The 24,435-nt window shown below is 33.5% G+C and overlaps 3 protein-coding genes across 5 annotated transcripts; 2 read left to right on the forward strand and 1 right to left on the reverse strand.

The window, feature by feature from the left end:
• Nucleotides 1-210: 210 nt before the first annotated feature.
• LOC107620109 (protein SUPPRESSOR OF GENE SILENCING 3-like) lies at nt 211-3,447 on the forward strand. Its single transcript, XM_016322325.3, has 5 exons — nt 211-1,026; nt 1,232-1,526; nt 1,928-2,172; nt 2,428-2,558; nt 3,021-3,447. The coding sequence occupies exons 1-5, from the start codon at nt 211-213 to the stop codon at nt 3,241-3,243; spliced, it is 1,710 nt and encodes a 569-aa protein (XP_016177811.1). The 3' UTR covers nt 3,244-3,447.
• Nucleotides 3,448-3,861: 414 nt separating this feature from the next.
• On the forward strand, nt 3,862-8,818 carry LOC107622860 (UDP-Glycosyltransferase superfamily protein). Of its 3 annotated transcripts, none has more exons than XR_015905366.1 (15): nt 3,862-4,016; nt 4,240-4,311; nt 4,817-4,910; nt 5,018-5,160; nt 5,308-5,378; nt 5,635-5,716; nt 5,915-6,016; nt 6,184-6,239; nt 6,433-6,467; nt 7,122-7,326; nt 7,438-7,647; nt 7,882-7,941; nt 8,054-8,093; nt 8,205-8,444; nt 8,607-8,818. XR_015905366.1 is itself a non-coding variant. In XM_016324912.3 (15 exons), the coding sequence occupies exons 1-15, from the start codon at nt 3,948-3,950 to the stop codon at nt 8,658-8,660; spliced, it is 1,515 nt and encodes a 504-aa protein (XP_016180398.1). In that variant the 5' UTR covers nt 3,867-3,947; the 3' UTR covers nt 8,661-8,818. The 3 variants fall into 3 exon arrangements, 2 of the variants coding, with proteins under 2 accessions (XP_016180398.1, XP_020970465.1); XM_016324912.3 differs by having other exon boundaries at nt 3,867-4,016; nt 8,223-8,444; XM_021114806.2 differs by having other exon boundaries at nt 3,867-4,016; nt 7,438-7,503; nt 8,223-8,444.
• A 4,233-nt stretch (nt 8,819-13,051) lies between these two features.
• LOC107622861 (Acyl transferase/acyl hydrolase/lysophospholipase superfamily protein) lies at nt 13,052-15,675 on the reverse strand. The gene is made up of 7 exons (XM_016324915.3): nt 15,074-15,675; nt 14,813-14,956; nt 14,365-14,437; nt 13,972-14,077; nt 13,776-13,872; nt 13,567-13,662; nt 13,052-13,484 (listed from the first exon to the last, which is right to left on the reverse strand). The coding sequence occupies exons 1-7, from the start codon at nt 15,602-15,604 to the stop codon at nt 13,329-13,331; spliced, it is 1,203 nt and encodes a 400-aa protein (XP_016180401.1). The 5' UTR covers nt 15,605-15,675; the 3' UTR covers nt 13,052-13,328.
• Nucleotides 15,676-24,435: the final 8,760 nt, after the last annotated feature.

Raw genomic sequence — 24,435 nt, forward strand, 5'->3', positions numbered from 1 at the left:
ATGTCAAGTTTCAAATGCATTTATTGCAATGATTTCCAATGCATTTATTGTAATGGTTTCCAATGTTAATAATTTTGTAAGCTTCAATGCAATTGGAACCTTGAAATATTTATTTTTCCTTTCAAAGTTCAAGACCTTATCTTAGCCAAACCCACAAATTATTATTTGAAAATAATTGTAATCACATCACATTGCAGGTAAAACTGAATCATGGCTGATGGTAGTGCTGATCCTTTTCCAGAGTTGGGAAGTGTGTATAGAGTGAAATCTAATCGACAGAACAAGAAAGGAGCTAACAATATCCAACTCAATTCTAAACAAAATGCTGACTCTAGGCAGCCACAGAACCAACCCGGTGGAAGTGCTCCAGGACCTTGGTTTCCTCAGAATTTTGGTTCAAATGCATGGGGAAATCCAAATGCACCTCACAAATTGGTGAACCAGGGTAATGACAAATCAGCAGGTTTTAACAGCAGCAAAGTGGTGGACAAGAGCAATTCCCAAAAGAACATGGCATGTGGAAATGGAGTTTATTGTGAAATAAGTGATGAAGAAACCGTTGAAAGTGAGTCTGAAATTGTGTTTGATAGTGATGATGATCTTTCTTTAGATGGCACCGATGAAGATACTCTCGAGATAAGCCATGAAGGGTGCAAGAAAAGCAAGTGGTTCAGAAAATTCTTTGACAAATTAGATAGAATGACCACTGAACAAATCAATTCACAAGAGATGTCATTGCATTGCCCTGCATGCCAAGGGGGTGTTGGGGCTATTGATTGGTACCAAGGGCTACAGCCCCTTCTGATTCATTCAAGGACAATACAATCAAGGAGGGCAAGGCTGCACCGAGTGTTTGCCGACACTTTGGAGGAGGAGTGCAACAGGAAAAGAATTCCATTGAGGGCAGCTAACGAAGCTTATGGTAAATGGGAGGGCCTTGATAAGAAAGTAAAGGATCATGAAATAGTTTGGCCTCCAATGGTTGTCATCATGAATACAAGACATGAGCAAGATGAAAACAATAAGGTATATAACTTCATTGCCTTGTTTTCTAATAGGAGATGGATATAGTCTTACTCTTTTGCTGTTATTTATATTTACATCACACTGCTAAAGTATTTGATTCAAAATATTGTTGCATTGAATACTCCAAATTAACAGTTATTTAGTCCCTTCTTTGTCGAATTTAAATTATTATTTTGTGGTTTGACTTATGTGAATTGAATTGTAGTGGTATGGAATGGGGAATCAAGAGCTCCTTGATTGCTTCAGTAACTATGCTGCACAAAAGGCTAGGCACTCATATGGTCCACAAGGACACCGGGGGATGAGTATGTTGGTTTTTGATGCATCACCAGCAGGTTATTTAGAAGCTGTGCGCCTCCACAAGCATTTCAAAGAGCAGGGAAGAGACAAGGAGGCATGGAACCGATGTCAGAATCCAATTGTTCCAGGTGGGAAGCGCCAACTTTATGGCTACTTGGCTTCTAGAGAAGATATGGATATTTTCAACTGGCACTGTGCAGGTCTTTTTTACTTTCTTCTCAACATCATTCTTCATTTCATCTCACCGGTTTCTAATCTTAACTCTTATTATCAGGGTGTTTGGATAACTAAGATGAGACAAAATTGAATTGAACTGAATCTTATACTATTATTTAATTTCAAGTCAAGAAATTGAATTCTAATTGTTGATTTACTTTTGAACTGTATGAAACAATGTAAATTCCTTGAAGAACTGAATTATATGCTGTTAGTTAATTTCAAATCAAATAATTAAGTTTTAATTTTTGAATGACTTCATTTCCTAAGAAAGGTTCTGAAATGAATTTATGATGAACTTGAAATCTCAATTTATTATATTCATACTCTGTGTTTTGCTATTTGTATCTTTTAACTATTGTGGATATCTACATAACTATTTCAGGAAAGTCAAAATTGAAGTTTGAAATGAGATCATACCAAGGCACAGTAGAGAGCAAGATAAAGCATATAAATGATGATAGTCGATTGCTTGGATATTTTAAGGATAAGATAGCTAAAGAACAATTGAAATCAAAAGTTCTTGAAGAGTCTTTATCTAGAATGACTGGAAAATTACGCATCACAATGGAAGAAAACCGTGTTATGAGGGAGCGTGTTAAAGAACATCATCAAGAGAGCACAGAGGAGGTACCATGTTATGAGACTGAAATTGGACTACTATTATTCTTAGTGTTCATTTGTTTGTCTAAGAAGATAACTTGATTCTTTTCACGAAGCAGCGGTACCAACGGAATCCAATTTGAAATGCCTCTGAGTTGCTTGATTGTGATATTGTTTGTCAAAGGAAATGTTAAAAAATTGACACTTTTCTTGGTGACGAATCAAAATTTTCTTCAAGAGCTGATTTTTTTTTCCTACCCCCGTATAATATTGTTTTTCTAGATGGATGCACAAGAGATATTTTTCAAACAGCAACTCCAAATCATAGAGCAAGCTATAGTTTCAAAAGAAGATGACTATGAAGTTTTGCAGCAAGCAAGGCTAGAAAAAGGGGTAGAGGAAAACATACATAGGTAATCATCTTGCTTTCCTCTTATTATATTATAAATTATTCTAAGCTTCTCTCAAAATCTTTGTTTTAATTTATCACTCTTTTAGTCTTTGATGACACATTTTCTGTAGGTAATGCTAGGTAGTCAATTTTTTTTTAGCCAACATCAGCTAATGTTTTACAAATTAGTTTATATATATATATAAACCCTAAATCATAAACCCTTACTTGTAGCCTCTAAATTATAAATCTTAAAAACAAAATTGACTAATATTAACTAACTAAAAATTGCTTACCTATACTTTTTCTTTCTGTATATAAGGGTATGTCTGGCTATAAGTGAAATTGAGTTGAAAATATTTAACGAATAACTATGATATATAAAATTTTAGAACTTGTATATAAAATTTTACAGCTTAATATACCTTGATGTATGATCTTTTTTGCCATTTCTCAAATCAAATATATTTGTCTGTGTCAACAGTGTTGAGAAAGTCATTGGTTTCCTAAGTGTTGAAGAGAGCAGGATGAAGCAATTTGGGGAGGTAAGAATTAATATTGCAAAAATTTATCACCAGAAGATGATGGCTCTGAGGAAGAAGCAGTTCGAGGAGCAGCTTGAACTTGTGAAGGATTTGGAAAATGAACTGACTCAACTTTTGGACAATGCTTCAGCCATTTCTCAAGAAGAAAACTCTCAGAAATGAATGGCGGGTGGATCACACTGGCAAGAGAAAGCGAAACACATGCTGAGGAAAGCATAATTTAATTTTGTAGTGAACTAGTGATACAAATTTTTTGGATCATCTTTTAAAGTTTAAAAATGGTAGAGTTTATGTTATCTGGTATGTATCACAAGATTGAGAGTTTTCATCCCAATTTTCTGATTATAAAATTCTGATTATTGAGTTTAAGATGAATCACCACATCCATTAAGAATTAAGATTTATTCCAAGATCTTAAATCCTTAATATATGATTGAAACTATAATTTTATTTATTACTTTTTTTTTTACAACTTATTAGAAATTAAGTAACATGAGTTAGACCCACTTCATTTTTAATATAGTTTAGAGCAAAGTTAGAACTTATTATTGAATTATTCTCACACCAACACAGGTCTAAATCATTGTCAAGTTTCACCCTTCTAGTCCTTGTCCAATGAAGTGTGTATAAAATCCCACAAGTTTCACATTTTAAAAATAACAGTCTAATACATCTTTAACTTTAAGCTAGTTTTTAGAGTAAATTAGACTCAGTTAATTTCTAATATAAGTGAAATCCTAATTTAAATATCATATTTCCTATTATTAAAAATTTTCTTCCTATAATTATTATATCCAAAGACAACAATTTTTAATTGAAGTTGAAAACGGACAGAAATAGTAGAACTTTTGTAGCAGAGGAGGAGAATGGAGAGAACGAAACCGAAAGCAGTGTTCATGGCTTTCGGAACCAAAGGCGACGTGTACCCTCTTTCTGTGAGTAGTGATTTTTCTTCTTCCTTGTTTCATTTCCAAAATCGAAGTGAAGAAGAAAATAAATGAGCTCAGTCACTGTTTCTATTTTGAAATTTCTTGAACTGAACAACAATACAAAAGTTATGCCTTTTTTGTTTCATACATAAAGGTTAAGACTTTACTTCAACCGTTTCGACGGTTGTTTTGTTTCTCAAACTTTGCATTGCACTGTTGTTAATTGCAGGCCATTGCTGCAGCTTTTGCTTGTGACCAGAAGCAGTATGAAGTCATTCTAATAACTCATTCCGCACACCAGGTGTTTGCATTATTAACTGATAAGCATAACACTTGTTTACTACTGTAATTGCGAATTGTAAGCAGCTAGTGAAATAGTCTATACGATACAGAGGCCAGAGTAACATTTATTTATGTTGGTTAATGATTAATTGTTAAAAAAAAAGTGTAAATTATTGACAGGTTACTATCATATACCATACATAGATTTAGAGTTTAGAGTTCTTAGTCATTTTTCTCCTCGTAATTGGAAGCTGAAACGAGTTGATCAACTGTCCTTCCAATAAATAAATATAAAATATCTATAAAATTAATAAGAGATTTTATTGCCAAATCAAGTCACTATTTTTGGTATTTGCATTTTATTTGATATTCATGCTGTTAATATCTGACACTTGAACAAAACGTTAACACTGTTGTGAGTTGAGGTCTTGGCTGGAAAGAGAGTGAAGGGAAGGGTTTAAATTTCAATCCATTCCCTTCCCTACCTTACCCTCCGAATCCCAACTCACAAATCACTCTTACAGAGCTTAAGTTCTCACTTGGCTGAAAAGCATGTCGAATATTGCCCAGTTTCATCTCCTCCGGTTCTTTCTGCTGAGCAGATTAATGATTTGGAAGGTTTGAACTATCAACTTGATAACCCTTTATGATGTGGGGAATGCTATATATATATAGGGTTAAGGGAGGGGATGACTACAGTTTCTAACATGTTCTTATTTTATTAGGGAAGGAAGATTTATCCTTTTCCTTGCAAAAAAAGAAAATTACACAAGATCATCGACAAGAATGCTATTCTTTAATTGAGAGGATATTTGGAGATGGCGCTGCCTTGGATGGTGACGTTATTGTGATAAATTTTTTTGCTTTGGTATTCAAATTTGAATAGTGTTGTCAAGATTGCCATTTGAAATCTAGAAGCTGCTATTTTAAAAGTTTCCATTGCTTATATAGACATAAACAAATTTAACCAAGTGGTTAAGTGTATAGTTACGAAGAGCTTTACCTAATGGTTCAGGAAGGATGGAGCCTTGCAGAAAGTTTTTGTGTCCGTTGTGTTGTAGCTGCACCTTATGTGGTTCCATATAGGTACTAAAGAAGTTCATCCTCTTGTGTATTGTTAAACTTCCTGAAATTGTAATGCAATGCCTGTTTTCAAGTTCCTTGCTTTTGGTTGGTATACATGCTTGCCTCTAATGCCCTCATCCCCAGTGGCCCTGCCTGACAGCAAAAGAAAAAACAGAAATGCACTATGTTTGTCCTCTAAAAATTACTATCTCAAGATATATGAATATAGAAGGTCATGTCCAGTTGATGACTATGGTCATTGATATATCCTGTGTAGTGCACCTGCAACATTTGAAAGCCAATTCCAACGAGAACTTCCTCTTTTGTATAGATATCTCACTGAATCTCCTTCTGGCAAGGTATTGCTCGTCAAACTTCTATATTCTAATGTTTTAAGTTTGGAAAGATGCTAACAGCTGATTCTGATTTTTCCTGCTTACAATTGTGTTCTTCCCTTTATTAAGGAGAGCATGCTGTAGTCTACGATTGGGAAATACAGCTTGTATATTAATTTGTTGTTTTCTTTTTTCATTTTGAATAATCTTTTTCCCCCATAGGTTTGCTGGCAGGATGTTATTCACTGGATGTGGCCTCTTTTCACAGAAAATTGGGGATTGTGGAGAAATGACAACCTGCATCTGAGTTCATGTCCTTTTACAGTAAGTGTTTCCTATACTTATCTTTCCACTGCATTCGTTAAAACCATGTCTGTGCCACCTGAGTTAGGTTGCTTTAGACATGTAAACTTGCAGATTAGTATGAGGAACCCTTCATTATTTAAAATTTCCACAGGAACTTCCATTATTTATTTATTTGGTGATTTCAGGATCCAGTGACAGGAATTCCGACTTGGCATCAAAGGCCACAATCTCCTCTAGTAATGTAAGCGCAGACACAATTCAAAGTTTGTCTATTCAATTAGCTTTTGATACAGAATACTTCACTTTTGATACAACTTTGATGATAAAACACCTTTAAATTGTATATTTGTGTGATACATACATTTAATTGTCTTTTGAACGGCTGTGCAATACTAGATCTGATCTTTGTGCTGACTAGGTACATTGTTCAACAGGTATGGGTTTAGTAGAGAAGTTGTTGAATGCCCTGGTATGTTTTGTGGTCTTTGATAAAAGCTTCTCTTTCACTACATGGCATATATATATATATATATATTCATGATGTTGCCTATTAATTCATGCTTTAGTCCTCTTCTGCCTGCATCTATACCCTTTCTTTAATTTTATATCCATTTGTAGCAAATGTCCTGTATTAAACCATAACGTTAAGACGGTTTCATATGACAGCTGCCATAACTTTCTGAGAGGTGAAGAGTAGATCTCCGATAAATGCTCATAATAGTTGCATCTGAATTCTGTTTTGAGTTTACTAGGTAGGAGAGATTGGAAGAATGAAAATGAGGAATGTATCAAGACCCGTGGTGGGTTTAAATAAGTATCTTTATAATTTTGTTTCAACCAAGTATTCTCATACCAAAAAGATCGAACAGAAAATTCTATGTAAATCGGAAGATCTGTGACCTTTTAAGAGAAAAAAATATTGTGATTAATTCTTCATTATTTTGTTACTGAGAAATGCAATGTACTTAAATCTGTTTCCTTATTGTTTTATTGACATGTTCTTGAGAAAATTTGTGTTCTTGATTGGTTTATGGTTCCTCTAGTGTGTTTTTTTTTTTTGTAAATTATTTATTTATTATAGGTTTTATGTTTCAACACTTGACTAATGTTAGTTCATTGATAGCATACTGGCCACCGAAAGTACGGGTTTGTGGATTTTGGTTTCCACCTATTGAATGGCAGTTTACATGTAAGAGATGCCAAGAAATTTCAGTATATTTTTCATCTGGAGGCCAATATGCTAAAGATGACTTATGTCCGAGCCATTTGGAGTTGCATAATTTTATAAAGACTAATCCAGTTTTTGTTGGGTTGAGTTCCATTGGGAGGTACACCTTGCTTCAATTTTTTCTTCATTGTCTTGAGTCAGATATAGTAGTTGTTTCAGTCATTGTAGTTTTATGTCTTTTCAACCTGATTTTTCTCTTATTCACTTGCAGCATGGGTTTTTTGAAAGACCCCCATGCATTTCTTTCTGTTCTTCAGACTGTCCTGAACACTACAAGGTACAGATTTATTCTCTTTACAGCTGGCTATGAACCTTTAGAATTGATTGTTCGTAAGCTTGCTGCTGAAGAATCATCTGACCAGAAAAAATGGAATGAAGATTTTGTTCGTCTTTGTGATGGACAACTCTTTTGCTTTTTTGGGTGGGTTTTCTTTAGCTACTCTAGTGTCACTTACAGTTACAGTTATTTAATGCACTCTTAAGATTTTATCAACACCAAAAAGCAACTATGTAAGCCTCTTTTGGGCTAGGCTACATACATCAAACAACACCATAATATTTTGTCATGAACAGAAACCATATCCGTATTTAGAAGATTTAACAACTTTTTTTTTTCAGCATCAAGTAATGGCATGTTTTTATGTTTTGCAAATAGTTCACTACCCTATAGTTGGCTCTTCAAAAACTGTGCTGCTGTGATTCATCATGGAGGCAGGTAGGACCAATTTTTATTCTGAGCCCCTCAAAGTTGTAATTAAAGTGAAACATATACAAGAACGTGTACTAATATGTATATTTTGCATGGATTGTCTTCTGCCTGTAATTAGTGGAACTACTGCTGCTGCATTACAAGCAGGCACGCCTCAGGTTAGAATTAAACCCTTGCTACCATATTTTGTTACAACCAAGGAAGAATCCACTTCATTTGGTTTCTATTCATTTTTGCAATGAGTATCACTCTTTGATGTACTTGACTAGGTTGAGCAAAACTTGTAGGTAGTGTGCCCTTTTATGCTAGATCAGTTCTACTGGGCCGAGAGAATGCACTGGCTCGGCGTTTCGCCAGAACCGCTCAGTAGAAACCATTTGGTTCCTGATAAAAATGATGAAACAAGTGTACAGGAAGCTGCACATGTGCTATCAAAGGCAATACAGGATGCATTATCATCAAGAGTCAAAGCAAGAGCTGCAGAAATCTCTGAAAGAATATCACTTGAGGTAATTCATATTCTTAATACAAAGCATAATTAATTAATTTTCATGGCTGATGATGTTACTTCATCTGCTCTATATGCATTCTTGGTCTCCTTTTGTAACAGTAAGATTATTAGTTCATTATATGCAATAATTGAATGTATTCATGTTATTAAACACTTGCAGGACGGTGTATCAGAAGCAGTTAAGTGCCTTAAAGAAGAGCTTGGTATAAATTGAGATCTTCAAGACAATTGAAATATTCCCAAGAATCCATTCATGTTTTCTTCTCGTTATCATTGGATATTTGGGGGTTCTTTTAATAGATAATTCTTGTACCATATGTTAATCATTCTACTTACAGATTCATATTTAAATCGACAAAACTTTTGTTAAAATCTGGTCAGTACTTAACCAGTAAAAGAAAAGTGAGTAATCTCACACTATTAGATGTAATTTCACACCATTAAAAATACTAATGATGGCTAATTAATGGCTACAAATCACAAAACTTGCTAGTCTCTTAGCACTACTCGAAGTGGTTGATCTTATACCATTTTTCTTACTAATGACTAGGCTATTTTACTAAAGACTTTGAACCTGAACGTGATGTCTCAAGAAAAATGGAATTATGATGTACCCATAATTTCTAAGTAGGAAAGTTGATTAAACTAAGTTAATTGCAACCGTACATTTAAATTTTAAACACTATTATACATTGCAAGTTTAATGAAGAATCTTTGAAGACTATAAACTGGGGTTGTATGTTTAGAATTCTACACACACTAAAATGTGGTTGTGGTAAAATCATGATCATATTGGAAATGGAAATATATATAATCCAAAAAAATATTATGACTAAGGTATGATATCCATAGTTTCAACCTTGCAAGATTATGAGAAGTATAATTGGATTTTGTGCCTTTGTTTACTCTTCAAAATTCAATTACACTAATCCAATATTCTTTTGTGTTGGCTCTGTAAAAATTCAAACCAATATAATAAATAGAAGGGCAGCTCCTTAATTAGCAATAGCTTTCTAAGTTCTAGCCCTTTCATATATGGACATTTTAAAACGTTTGATCAATATATCTAGATATATGCATTGTATACCAAAAAAGTCAACAAAAACATCCAATGGTTTAAGAATGGAAGGAAAATTTACAACGAATGGATGTATATATGGAGCTGACTTAAAATAACTTTTGGTAGTGGGTTGTGGTGATGAGCATGTTTGACTTTTATATATCCGATAAATGTGTGTATGTTAAGAGCAGAAACTGTCTTCATAGAAGCACTGTACTCACAACACATGCTGTGACAGTCTCTTTTACATGCATGTCACTAATTTAAACATAATTTTGTATTTGATTTTTTATATTCATGTCTTTTTTTTAATTATTAAAATTTTACTAAATCAGCAATTTATATAAAATATACGTTGATATACAAAATGATATAAAATAACATGTTAAATATACACAATTATTGGTTTTTGACGTGTACATATTATGTTTTATTAAATAAAGCAATAAAAAAAGGTTGATCATATATAGATAACATCTCTATTCTATTGGTTTAATGAATTAATCTACGAGAAAGAGATCAATGCTTTAATGCAAGGAACCGTGCGGTTCAAAACATATGGACGTAAAACAACATGAGGGACAAGAATATATAAAGTTTGAAACATGCAAAAGCTGCAATTTCCCCATTATTTAACAAGCCAAGACAAAAGTTGAGGACACAAATACCAAAAAAAAAAGAAGGGAGAAAGAGTAATATCATCACCTATACGGCTATACTCATGTTTGAAGCTGATTTTAATTAGACACATATCAGGATAGGATTAAAAAAAATAGACATACACAAGATGATGCATCTATTATATGTTCTTAACTCTTTTAAGTATCTTTTTCTAATTACAAGTCCTCAATGAATTAAAGAGATCGAAATCGTTAAATTGCCGGAGCTCAATGTAAAATAATATGTAAATATTCACTTTTCAAGTTCATGAAACATCTTGGAATCTTGATGTCCATAGCATGCAGATCTCTCTTCACTGGCAAAGAAATTATTAAATCAATATGCAAAGATAACTAAATATATACCACATCCTTTAGTTAAACAAACTAAAATCCTACTTGTTAAGAATAATCAAGTTGGAACCTACAAAAGTTAAAGACTAAGACACCTTAGATTAAAATATCTAAAAAAACTAACTCCTAATCCATAAAAAGAGTGCATTATAATTTGTTGGAAGAAAAGAATAATGAAGACAAATGATGTCAAAATTTGCCCTCATCATAGTGTTACATACTTGTTTTCTCTTGAGAGCTAATAATAACGATATAGATTTGATAGAAATTTGGGTGTAGTTAATTTAGTGTGAAGTTAATAATTGAGAGTCGTTAAATGATTTGACAGATTTAACTAAATTGTCATCTAACAGTTCTCAACTATCAACTTTACATAAAATTAACTGTGCCTGAGTTTCCACCTATAGATTTTTGATTCGAATAAAATTACCTCTTTAGAAAGATACCCGGGCAGCGGTTTAGAGCAAAAGAGCCCTAAGAGGCTTCTCAGAGACAAGTTCACAGAGCCTGTTTGGCATACTGGCTACCTCCGAATGCTACAAAGAATGTTAGCAGCTAACAATAATGGAGGTGGACAGAATGCCAAAATGTCTATGGAACATGACACCTGAGAAACCCTAAAGAGCAAAGACAAAGCTTAGGAAATGGAAGAAAACCTAGCCTAACTCTGAAGAACAAGTGATAGCTAGCTAGGTTAGTTATAATATAATGAAAAAATAAACCAGAAAGAAACAAAGTGCTATATACTATATACCTTATTTTTCTTTCTTATTGTGTTTTTTTTTTTTCCTTTTCTATAATTGGTTTGAATTTGAGGGTGTAGCTTTTCTGAAGAAAGATGGGTGCATAAACTAGCGTGCATGGAGCTTGTACTATTTGTGGGGATACATGTTTACATGGTGGGCGCATATGTTGCTTCAGAAAAAGAGTGAAATTAATACTACTTTGAATTTAAGGTTGCATTTGTCTGTCCAAGTTTATGTTATTGTTAAATATTTACGTGAATGGTGTAAAGGAATATCTGCTAATAATATATGTTGATGTTACATATGACTGGTGTCTTTTTAGGTGGAACAATGTAAACAAGGTTATGCAAAAGGATTATTATTATTATAGCATCATGAAATTGAAACTGAAGTTCATATACTATGATGATAATAATAATAATATGACTTAACTGCTACTTGTATGTCCGTTGACCCCGGTGGCCATGAGGTTTCATACTTTCATTATTATGCTTTTTGACTTGCTGCTGCAAAAGCTTGATAGATGCGAAATGGACTGTCCTTGTCTCCCACTCACTTTATATAGTTTCTATTAATTTCTTTGTCAACTATACAATATATTATATATCTCTATCACTTCAAACTACGAAATTAATCTTGTTTATGTATTCATCATTATTAGTTTGAACTAACTTTGAAGGCATTTCATGATGCCTTTAATAAATCAATTTTTTGTTATTACCCCTTAGTCATCCATACAAGATTGATATACCAACTACTCAGAGATGGAGCCAGAGCTTTTGTTTAGAAGAGACTAACATGAAAGACATAATTTAAAGTTAAGTTCTAAAGTGGTTCTTAAAATTGACTATCTATACTAAAATAGTTTTTATCTTGTTGTTAGGGAGTAATGTAGTGTATTTCTGTCAATTTTAATAAAGTAATTATTACAATTGAAATTTTAAAAATTATCTTAATAGTCGTAATCATTTTTAGAGACTACTTTAATGTTTAATTCCATAAATTGAGAGAAGAGAAAATAAATAAAATTAGGGGAGCCTAACTATAAAATAGAGAACTTTATATATAAATATTATAAATTTAGAGGGGTCATTGCTCCTTTCCTATGTACTAACCTTGGCCCCAAATTGACTATATATCAAAATTTAAACCTCTAGTCTAAATATTTAAAGAACCTAGCTAAATACTAACCGCAATACATTTAAACTCTATTTAAAGATGTATTGTTGATTATTAAGTTGCTGCATCCGCGAGATAAGATTTAAATTCCCGATATTTGTTTAAATGGATTAGCGAACTAACCACTATATTAACCCAAGTTAATTTTTTATTGGTTTATAATTTTATTCTGTAAAATATCTATGATACTTGTGTCATTTAAAATAACAATATTCCTTAAACTATCCGCCTTTTATTTTAAGTATAAAATAAAGCATTAGAAAGTTAATGTGAGAACCTATTAATAAGCGTACTATAGGCATATATGATATTTTGAATTTGGATGCTCTAAATTCTAAAATGAGAAAGTTAATAAAGTGGTAAAATAAAAAATTAATCACCATTAATTTTATAATTTCTATAAAATGTGTACCCCACTATCTTAATTTAAAAGTGATTAATTTCTTACTTTATCACTTTACCAATTCCTTCACTTTAATTTTTGCCTGTCCATACTTCTTTATCATTGGTATCAATAACCATACACTAGAAGGACCCGATAATTTCTGATATGATCACATGGGAAAATGGCATCACTTATGGAGGAGAACTCGAGTACAATTATGACTTTTGTCACCGATAAGGTAATAAATTCTGTTTTATTTCACAATAAATCAGATAGAGGGTCAGGGTCAGGATTTCTAAATTAAACTACATGACCCTTGTGGCTTAGAAATTTAACATGTATACCTCTCCATTTTTCTTTCGCCTATGGCAATATACATTAAAACAACGAAATTCATTCCTCTAGTTATTTACTTCAAGACATCATTACTTGTTGACTTGACGCTCCATTTCAAGGTAACATAATTTGTTCCTCGTGCATCTTCAATCTACATAATGAGCTATTCTGCAATGCTATTTCCAAGCGCAGGACTACCATCTTGAACTATTTCTTCGACTGGGTTTTCTTTCGCCCAGACAGCAGCATCTAAATATCCAAGCTCAAAGAGTCTATCAAGAATTGCATCATCTGCTGGCTCGAGAGCCCAATTGAAAAGCTGAAATAGTTCAATGCATAACGATCAATCATCTCCTATCCTTAAGAAAATTGTTATGACAATTCAAAAACTGCATAATTACCTGTCGGGGGCTAGTAACATTTTCAGGATTGCAATCTGGACTAATCCCTATCCCTTGCAATCCCAATCGACTAGCTGGGAAAGCACAAACACGAACCTGCAAAGAGGAATATGCTCATTGAGGTCAAAATATGACAAGAGTCTTATCAATCATAAATTCTTTTAAGCATATCAGAATTGAAACAAAACAATCATAAAGATCAAGAATACCGTTTGTGTTGCAGATGTTGGTGGCATAAACAATGTCAAGCCCCCATCAATGCATAGTCGATTTCTAAACCTTGTTGCTGGCCTTGGTGCAAGATATCTAGAGTAAAATCAAAATAAGTTACAAATTCACTTATCATATATGTTGTGTTAAGAAGATCACATCCAACCAAGTAAAAATGGTATACTAACAAATCACCCTGGAATGAAGGAAGAAGTAAAAACTGCATTGATGAGATCTTCCTTAGAATCAAACTGATCCACCAGCAAACCCCTGGGTCTCCAAAGAAGCTGTGTCACAGCAACTGCAAGGGAAGGTAATATAATAAGGCTCGGCCACATCTAGTCTACTACTGATAAAGGAAAATTAGACAGCTCCCCATCTTCACTTTGGAGTTATTTATTTTGTTCCAGACACAAATAATATAATTATAACATTAAGTTATAAATGCAACTTTATAACTAAATAGTATATGATTACTGTAGGCAACTCTATACAAGACACGCCACATTTTTCCTTCTCTATAGCATATCACTTCTAGCTATAGATTTTATAATTCTGTTAAGAGAAAATCTAGATATCCAATCTCACCCCGAACTCTCCCATTCGATCTGACATGAACATCATCTGGCAAAAATTTCTCAAGAACGTCCCGTAGAACAGCCTACACAGAAAAACAAAAGAACAGCCTACACTCAAAAAGCAAAATAAGGCACAAGCATAATATCGCAATAAAACAGCTTTTATGATCCTTATCTAGGGATATCTCGATATTAGCAGCGCAAGTTAGAAAATAAAAGAAAATCAGACACACCTAAAGAGTCTATGGTCTAACCAAACAGAACAGAACAGATCATAGCTTGCTTATTGCAAGTCTTTGTGAACACAAAAGTCCAAAATAAGAGGATCATGAGTGTAAATAAGAGTATAATAATGGCAAGTTATTTGAACTAAATCATCACTGATCCATTGGTAACCGAAAGAGAAACAAGCATATATGCCAAGAACGACTAAATATTAAACAAGTGCCGAGTCAAACCCCAAGTCGAAATGCGGTCCCCCTGTCGCGGCAATCGGCAGCCAAGATTTTAGTAGCATTCAAGCCTTCTTCCATGCTAGCTCCAGAAGCAATCACAGCACATACTATAGCTCCTGCAGAGGAACCAGCTAAAGGAGTAGTTTCCTGCATCAACACAAACAATTCCAATCTAAAAATCAATAATTTTGATCATTTCCCAAATAATTAATCAGGCAAAAAGAACAGCACATGAAACGAGAGTTGTTCTATAAAATAAAAGACCTTGATGTAACCATTTTCAATGAGGAATTGAGCAACACCAAGATGGTAAGGGAAGAGAAGACCAGCAGCAGAGAAACTAAAGCCAGGGCTTGTGACGACTCTGCGTTTGCGCTCAGCTTCAACGTCCTTCACTCTCTGCTCCCAAATGACGTCGGGTTGAATCTCATCCTCCACCACCGCACCAATCCTCTCCTCCTCCTCTTCCACCGAAGCCGAAGAGGAATCCGATACGATGCTTCCTCCCGTGCGGCCCTTGATCAGGCGCGTCGCGATACCTAAGAACAGCTCGCCGGTGGACACCGCAAATGATTTCTTCTCGGAGGGTTCCGGCGGAGGCGGAGTTGGAGGAGGAGGAGGAGGAGTGGCGGTGGAGTTTTGCGGTGAAGAATTGGATGCGAAGGTGAGGAATTGGGTGGTGGTACGCGGATGGAGGAAATTAGGGTTAGGGTTTGGGGAAGGGAAACGGTGAAGATTTGCCGGTGAGAGAAGATAGGAGAGTGTAGTAGGAGCCATGTTCATCAACGTGTACATCAACAAACTCACACACACAACACATACTTGTTTTCTTTTGGTCGGTGATTTCGATTTCCACGATGCATGTTAGGTTGTTTTTGTTGTAAAATAAAAGATATACTAAATATAAAATAAAGATGTGTAAATAGAAGACTCTAATATATTAATATAAGAACACTTTAGGGGCTAGTAGTTTTCTCACTTTTGGGCCAGCAATAGTAATTTTATACCTCACACAAAATAAAGCCCAAACCCATAAAGAGAGCGTGTATTCACGCTCCTTTACCACGCTCTCTTCTTCTCCCCCAAAATTTTACAGTCTCTTTTTTACACTCTTGCGCGCCATCTTTGTTGCTCTCAACGCTGGAGTACGCCACGAATCAGCATTCTTGACCTCGCTGTTCATCTCAAGTAGCGTCTCCAATAGCAGCGGCGTTACTCTCCGCAGCAGCATCTCTCAGCTCTCTATCCATTCTCCTTCGTTTCTAGTAATGCGTGATGCTTCTTCAAGATTAATGTAAAGGTTAATGAGTTTTGATTTTTGTTCATTTATTGCTTTCTTCAACTCTTACCTTCTTGCTGTCCATCATTCTGTATCCATTCAAAACATGCAACCAGAAATTCATAATAAACACCCAAAAATATTACTCAATGTTTCCTGTCTATTCATGAAAAATCTTTAAGTACTCTATAATAAAATTTCTTTTGATTTTGATTTTGATTTTGCTTTTGATTTTGATTTTGATTCATTATTAAGTTATTATCTCAGTTGTTAGTAGAGGTTTGTTGTGGTAGAGCTTTGGAAATTGAAGCTGAAGTTTAACATGATAAGACGCAGCAACACCATTTTCATGAGTAAATTGCCCACCACCTGTTTAAGAAATTACCGCAGCAACTCTATAATAACTCTTCTCTTCTTCTGGAGTGTCAAAGGTTAAACATATGACATTGAATGTAGATGAATCATAATAGTAATATTGCTGGAACTTTTAATTTATAAATCTTTAAAAAAATTTATTAAATTATTATCTCATTTGTTAGTATAGCTTTATTGTGGTAGAGCTTTGATAATGGCTACTCCATAATTAATTACTAACTTTTATATTAAACAATATTCTGTTTGATATAATTTTCCATGGAGAAATTATCACCACCTTCTGATCTGATGCATGCCACTGTTCTTTGCTGATCTCATTATTAGCTTTCTTGGTACATGAATATAAATTGAGTTTGCTTTTTCTTGTTTTTAGACTTTTTGAGTTCTTAGAAGTGGAGTTTTTTGGACAAGAAGTGGGCCTTCTAAGTTTAATTTGTTCTTCTTCTTCTTGGTTACGCACACAGAAAAAACCAAGGAACAAAAAAAATTGCATAACTAACAACTGAAGTAGTATATCATCAAAGATCATTCGGAAGTTATTCATGATTCAGCCAAAGTACTCAAGCATACACAATACATGATATGACACTAACACTAAAAGTCTAAAACTAATACCAATACCAGTCCTTATTTATTAGAATGAAAAGAGGAATAGTATGTGTATTGTGTTCACTTCACTGGGCACTGAGGACTTCAATTTTTATTTACAATTTTTATTTGTATAATTTCTTTATTGATGCATGCCACTGTTCTTTGCTGTGTCCACACTGTGACATCCAATCAAATTTAGGCGCATGTGTGTGGGATATTTTCTTTTTCAGAACTTCTTTCCTCAGCTCTCATGATCATTTCAACACAAAAATATATAATATGAAACATTATTTGATGATCATTCTAACATCTTAACTAGTTTACAATTTCATGTTTTTGAAAAGGTTATTAATATAGCTATTCTTCTTGATTTAGTAGTCTCATATTCTTATTACTAGCTTTGTTAATAGTATGTTTCTTATTAATATGCAGTGATTATTTGAAAATGGAAAAAGATCTAGATACTAAGATGCCGCGAAGAAGTACAACTACAAAGAAATCTGAAACAGGAACTAGAAGGAAAATGCAGCAGAAAACTCTTGAAGAACTAGAATCTCGGGGATTTTGCACACTTTACTTAGGACACTTTGCATCCATTTGAATGAAATTTTGCACACTTGAATCAGATAGTTTGCACCCACTTTAATGAGAATTTGCACACCTTATTCAGCATAGTTTGCACACCAATATAATTATTTTTTGCACACATTTTTCGGACAATTTGCACCCACTTTAATTGGATTTTGCACACATTAATTTTACAATTTGCACCCACTTTAGTCAAGTTTTGCACACCTTACTTGCACAGTTTGCACCCAGTTTAATAAAATTTTTCACATATCACTTAGCATAGTTTGCACCCAGTTTAATAAGATTTTTTACTTTATGTTTGCAGAAAGTGATAGAATGTCGTTGTTCTCCCGTTTCGATTTTCACAACGATAAATTCTCTTACAAAAGAGCAAAAGCTTGAAGTTGATAAAATGGGATTCTCATCCATGAAGGCTATTCAAGATTGGAAAATTGATAGACGGTTATTCCTCGCACTTGCTAAAGCATATAACACAACAACAAGCAAACTGGAATTATTGGTGGGGGATATCGATGTGACAACAGACAAAATTGGGTTAGCTCTAGGATTACCTTCAATTGGTAAAAGTTTTCTAGAAGAAGAAGATTGGACTTTAGAGCAAAAAAGATTAGTTGCCCCGTTCAAATCTGTGACAAACCCATGGTTACAAGAAGTATTACATTCAAGAGAATGTAATGTTTCAACATCCAAAGGGAGAGATTATTTTAGGAGAGCATTTACAATGTTCATTATTAACTCATTTTTAGCACCAACAAGTAGCGCTGTCAGCCAAAACACTTACGTGCCATTGTTGATGTAGAGAATATCACAAGATACAATTGGGCGAGATTTGTGCATGATGAGCTTATGAAAGGGGTTCAAAAATTCAAGGAAAAAAATACATTAAGTATTGATGGTTGTCTTTATGTTTTGATGGTAATCAGTCTAATGTACTTATCCTTTTTTCCTTTTTTGATTTCTTTTTTGATGATAATCATTACATTTATTATTTTGTCTGTAGATTATCTATTACCACAAAGACACATTCGGAGATAAGGAAAATTATATGGGGCCTCCACCACCATGGATTGCTTATTGGGATAAAGAAAAACTTGCAAAGAAGTTGACACAGGAGTCATCAAAGCAAAGGCCAACGGTTTGTTTTATTTATTTTATCTTGTTAATTCGCTTCTTTTTTTTTTTAAATTGATAAACCCCTTAATGCACATTTCTAAGTTGAATTCTTTTCACTTCTAGTTATCAGCTACGTTTTGTTTATCCAATAGGAAATATATTAATTAGGTTTGATCCTTTATGTGTTCTTGTGTGATGTGTGATGTGTGTGTTGTTTGAGATACATACAATTGTGCTAAATTCCTAATTTTTGAAATCCTGCTATCTATATAGAATGCTCAAATGGCATAGTTATAGTTATGATAGTGCCTCAATTTTATTCTAAGTCTTATATTTGCATGTCGTGTTTTAGAAGTTAGTAAAATGACATTCCAAGGTTGTTGAGTGCAGATGTGGATTAGTGAGTATAATTGTGCTGTTTTGTGTAGGGGTGTGCATGGGCCGGGTGAAGCCGGGTTTGATGTGACCCAGACCCAACTCGAAATATATACCGGGCCTATTTGTTAGACCCGAACCCGACCCTAGACCCGATGAAACCTATACATTTTCGGGCCACGATTATACCGGGTAAAAACCGGGTGAAAACCGGGCCGTTAACATTATATTACCTTGATACCTTCTTGTAAGTTAGCATGTAAAAATATCCAAATTTTCAAGACTCCAATCATTATTTGACATGGTAAAATTCACTTAGAAAAATATAATAAGAACCAACTCTTCTCTAAAATTAAAGCATAACTATAATCAATACTAATATTGCCTAATAACACCAAATATTTAAATCAATACAAATAACACAAGATTATGAATTAGTCTAAAGTCTTATGCATTTTAAACATAAAATATTAACTTATAGTCTTATATATAATGACTAATAACACAAAATATTAAGGTTTACAACACTTAAATTTCACATAATAATAGCCATCATCCATCACTAATAACACAAAATATTAATTATGTATGATGACCGGGTCACCGGGCCGATTTCGGGTGACCCGAGCTATGACCCGGACCCGACCCGAAATAATGATCGGATCTATTTTTGAGACCCATACCCGACCCTAGACCCGATGAAATCACACCAAATTAGCCCCTAAAGGGTTCGGGACCGGGCCGGGTCTTCGGGCCGGGTCGGACCATGCACACCCCTAGTTTTGTGGTGTGCTTATTAGTGAAATAGTGTGTAGTTATTTGCTCTAAAGATTGAATGCAGTGTGATAAAAGAAAAATAGTGGCAAGTTTGGTGCAAACTGCAGAGAATACAATTACAATGGTAAATAACAAAGTTGAAACTAAACTGGATTTAATATGTGATCTCTGTTTTTTATTTTCAATTTTTAATTCATGGAATGCTAGTTATGCTACAACTCTTTTCCGTTGGCGAATGGAAAGCATTATAAGCTAAATATTAATTTCTAGTGAACTGAACTTTTTCTGGATTTTTTTTCTGTTTTGCATAATATGATGAGTGTATAATATAATCTGTGTGACTATTATTGTAGGGTATTGTTACCCTTTTAGTTAAGCAAGGTGGTGTTGATGCTAAATTTGCAAAGAACACAACAAGAGCACCAACTAATTTGGCTAAGAAAAGGAGGGCGAAGGAGCTTAACAAAGATAACACAATGAAGGAAAAGAAAGAAAGGTAAAAAAAATAAAGTTTTGGGATGTTATAAATGAAAGGATTGAAGCCTATGTGTATTACAAACACTCTTTATCACTAATTAAATTTCTTGTTTATAGATTTGATGAACAAAATAATGATAACAAAATGTCAAGGGAAGATGATAATGTATCAGATGAGCAAAAAGATAAAGAAAGGTAAAAATTAGTTTTGATTTATCTTTTGTAATAAAAGAGAATGTAAAGTAAAATATAGTGTATTCTTCTTTATAGTGATGCAAAGCAAGATGAGGAGAAGGAGGTCAAAACAAGGTAAAAATAGTGTATGTGCTTTTTTATAGTTATGATTTTTTTTTATTTATTGTTCTACAAATCTTTAATTATTGTTTTTATTGATTTAATAGGGAAGACAAAAAAGATGAAAACAACATGAGATCGCTAATGAGATCGCCAATGCGATCGCCTAGCAATATGGGTATAAATTATAGTTCTTAGTGTTTGTTGTTTTGAATTATGTATTATTTGAATATATATGAAATTTTTGTTATGTAATTTTGCACACATGAATCAGCAAGCTTGCACCCTATGTAATGAATTTTTGCACACATGAATTTGATGTTTTGCACCCATCTTAATGATATTTTGCACACATGAATCAGCAAGTTTGCACTCTATGTAATGAATTTTTGCACACATGAATTTGATAAATTGCACCCGCTTTAACGAATTTTTGCACACATGAATCAGCAAGTTTGCACCCTATGTAATGATATTTTGCACACATAAATCAGATAAATTGCACCCGCTTTAACGAATTTTTGCACACATGAATTTGATGTTCTGCACCCACCTTATTGATATTTTACACACATGAATCAGCAAGTTTGCACCCTATGTAATGATATTTTGCAACATAAAAATGATAATTTGCACTCGCTTTAACGAATTTTTGCACACATGAATTTGATATTTTGCACCCACCTTAATGATATTTTGCACACATAAATCTGATAATTTGCACCCGCTTTAATGAATTTTTGCAGACATGAATTTGATGTTTTGCACACATGAATCATAATTTGCACTCACATTCCTATTATTTAGATTCCACTTCCTCTCTATTTTAAATCTCATTTTTGTGTGCATTCGTTAATATAATTTTTGTGTATATATTCTGTTTTATGCTTTAGATGATGCAATAAAACCTGAATGGAGAGAAATTGTACAAAGTGCAGTCCAAGCATTCTTAGAAATAGAAGACTGTGATATATATACACCTTCTCCAATCAAGAAGACAAAAGAACCTGTGGGACCATCAATTCCATCATTCTCCCTAATGATAGATGAGGAAAACAAAATAGGGGAAGAAAAAAAGGTGATAGATGAGAAAAACAAAATAGGGGAAGAAGAAAAGGTGATAGAGGACAATAAGTTAACAGAAGTAGATAAGGATAAGATATACTTTTGGGCAACAGACGATAGGTTGAACAAGGATGAGACTTTGTGCATCTTGAAAGATATACCTAGAGCAATGCTTGTTAGGGAGGATATCATGTCAATGTTGCCAAGACATCAGATAAACAATATGGTTAGATTTCTTGACTGTAACATGTTTCTGTTTTTTTTATATATTTTTATGTGTATTATGTTTTGGAACTAACATTAGATTGTAAAATGCAGGTTCTGAATTATATGGTCTTTTTTTTCAACAAATTAAGGCCACCTAGCTTTGATGTCTACTGCATAAATGTTTTTGTTTTGGTGTGTATAGAAAGTTACAAACTACTTTTTCAGTTTTATAATTGGAGAGTTTAAACTTTATAATCTAACTATTTCTTTATATATAGAGAGAGATGTTCTCACATTGGGGACACTTGGTCAAAAGAAAAAAAAAGTTATGTACTTCTTCCCGATGATTTTGGAAAGAATGGTGACAGCTTCTTTGAGCAAAAGAAAATTCCAAAACATAGATGGGTGAGTAAAACTAAAACTATTCTCTATGTATTGTGTTAATTTTTTTGTTTGTGCCAGAGCTATATTTGCTATGTATTTATTTTGTCGGTGTCATGCTATTTGTGGATTAATTTTATTCCTTCCCTGTCATAGTTGAAACTTCTCTACCATAGTTGAATCCCTTAAAGATTATAGTACTAGACCCAAAATGTTTACCTTTATTTAATTCTGGGTGTGTCTATTCCCTGTGCTCTGCACTTTCTTCAGAACCCTGTTTCTATCCACATACCCTGTCACTGTTATCTTGTGTTAATTTTTTTCATTTGAATGCAAATAAATATTTATAATGGAATAGAAATGAAACAGAAATGCTATCCTCTGTTTTTGGACTAATAACAATAATTGGCCATATAAAGTTATAGACATGAATATATTACTTAATGCTATCCTCTGTTTTTGAATCTATACTTGATATATGGGCATTGGAGCTTCTCTTTGTTTATACATTAAAGTTAGTGATGCCTCCTTTTGCCTCATTTGAATCTGCTGACCATAATCATGAGAAGTATTTTTGTATCCTTTGGTACTTATGGTTTTGGACAATTTCATCATTACTTTGTTAAATTATAAATCGATTTGTTGGTCAAGACTTTCAATTCTAATAAGAAAATATGATATAATGCAGTTATTGGTGCCGTGCTGCTATGACTATCACTGGTGGCTATATGCTTATGACATCTATGAAAATAGACTTTTTGTCTTGGATTCCTTGTATAAAAAGGCCAAAGGAGATAGGGTGCATTTAGACATATATGCGGTATAATTTTATTTTGCTCACATGATATTATATTATGTGGTTTAATAGTTTTATTTATTAACAATGAACCTTTTTCTAGAGCAAATTGATTCAACAAATGGTCTCGATAGCTGTGCCGAACTATGAGCTACCAAAGAATGACCCGATCCCAATTTATTTGAATCTCCCTAGACAATCAAATAAGTAAGCATAATATTAATTATGTTATATTATAAATAATATAAATGTACATGATAAGACTAACCGAATTCTAATTCAATTATTTTTTCAGCTATGATTGCAGATTGTTTGTAATAAAATGGGTAGAAATGTGGAATCCTAGTAGTATCGAGATTAATGTGTCCAACATGCCAGAATGGGAAGAAGTAAATGTTTTTTTGTATAGTTTTTATTTTTGCTTTTGATGTTCATGTTTTTTTATAATTTATGATCTTTGTGAACATTGTTATTGCAGTTTGAGTGCGTTAATCTAAGGAAGCAATTGGTCATCTAAATGCTTACATCACCTTCAAATGCACTTCTTAAGGATGTTATAAACAAATCAGAGAAATATAAAGTGGTAAAGCTAACTCCAGCTCAATCAAGTCCTTACATAGTATGTAATACTGATGAATTGATGATCCAATGCCTTGGTTCGGCTGGGAAGGGCTTTAGAAAGAAAGCTCTCGTTAAGAAGCGCAAAAACTGAAATTCAAGACTTAGAGTTACCATCTCTTTTTAGGGGTTATTGGATATACTTGTTTTGTGTATAACATAGTTCAAGGGATCATTAGATATACTTGTTTTGTAGAAAGGTATTATTTTGTAGTTTTTACTATATAGTATGCACTTACTTTCTGAACCTCCAAGCTGATTAATTGCCTCGATGAATCTTTGGGGAAGTTCAGGAGTCCATTTGAGCCTTGGCTTTGGCATCAGTTGCGAGAACCAAGTGCATGCTACTTTGCACATTTTTCATTGTGTGTTGCTTCTTTTAGCATGTAATGTAAGCAAACACAAGAGAGACTTTTCAGTTTTCAATGAATGAATAATTCCTTTTTGAGCTATGTATGAATCCTATATGATCTTATATATAAATTGGAGTAGTTGTTATGTCCCATGATCTCATTCTCATATCAGAGAGCATGAGTGGGGTTATATTACAAACTAATTTTATATCTATAAATAAGTTTAATTTGCACCTATTATAATGAGATTTTGCACACATAAATCAGACAGTTTGCATTCATTTTAACGAAATTTTGCACACCTTATGAAGCATAATTTGCACTTGTCTTATTG

Source organism: Arachis ipaensis, chromosome B10, assembly GCF_059453495.1.
Source record: "Arachis ipaensis isolate K30076 ecotype BB chromosome B10, ASM5945349v1, whole genome shotgun sequence".
NCBI classification, from domain to species: Eukaryota; Viridiplantae; Streptophyta; class Magnoliopsida; order Fabales; family Fabaceae; genus Arachis; species Arachis ipaensis.

Coding starts and splice junctions, on each gene's coding strand:
- LOC107620109 (XM_016322325.3), top strand. CDS start 211: ATGGCTGATGGTAGTGCTGATCCTTTTCCAGAGTTGGGAAGTGTGTAT. Junction 1,027..1,231: donor AGCAAGATGAAAACAATAAG/GTATATAACTTC, acceptor ATTGAATTGTAG/TGGTATGGAATGGGGAATCA. Junction 2,173..2,427: donor ATCAAGAGAGCACAGAGGAG/GTACCATGTTAT, acceptor TTGTTTTTCTAG/ATGGATGCACAAGAGATATT.
- LOC107622860 (XM_016324912.3), top strand. CDS start 3,948: ATGGAGAGAACGAAACCGAAAGCAGTGTTCATGGCTTTCGGAACCAAA. Junction 4,312..4,816: donor TAACTCATTCCGCACACCAG/GTGTTTGCATTA, acceptor TCACTCTTACAG/AGCTTAAGTTCTCACTTGGC. Junction 5,161..5,307: donor TGATAAATTTTTTTGCTTTG/GTATTCAAATTT, acceptor CTAATGGTTCAG/GAAGGATGGAGCCTTGCAGA.
- LOC107622861 (XM_016324915.3), bottom strand. CDS start 15,604: ATGTACACGTTGATGAACATGGCTCCTACTACACTCTCCTATCTTCTC. Junction 14,078..14,364: donor ATCGAATGGGAGAGTTCGGG/GTGAGATTGGAT, acceptor CTTCCCTTGCAG/TTGCTGTGACACAGCTTCTT. Junction 13,873..13,971: donor ACTTCTTCCTTCATTCCAGG/GTGATTTGTTAG, acceptor ATTTTACTCTAG/ATATCTTGCACCAAGGCCAG.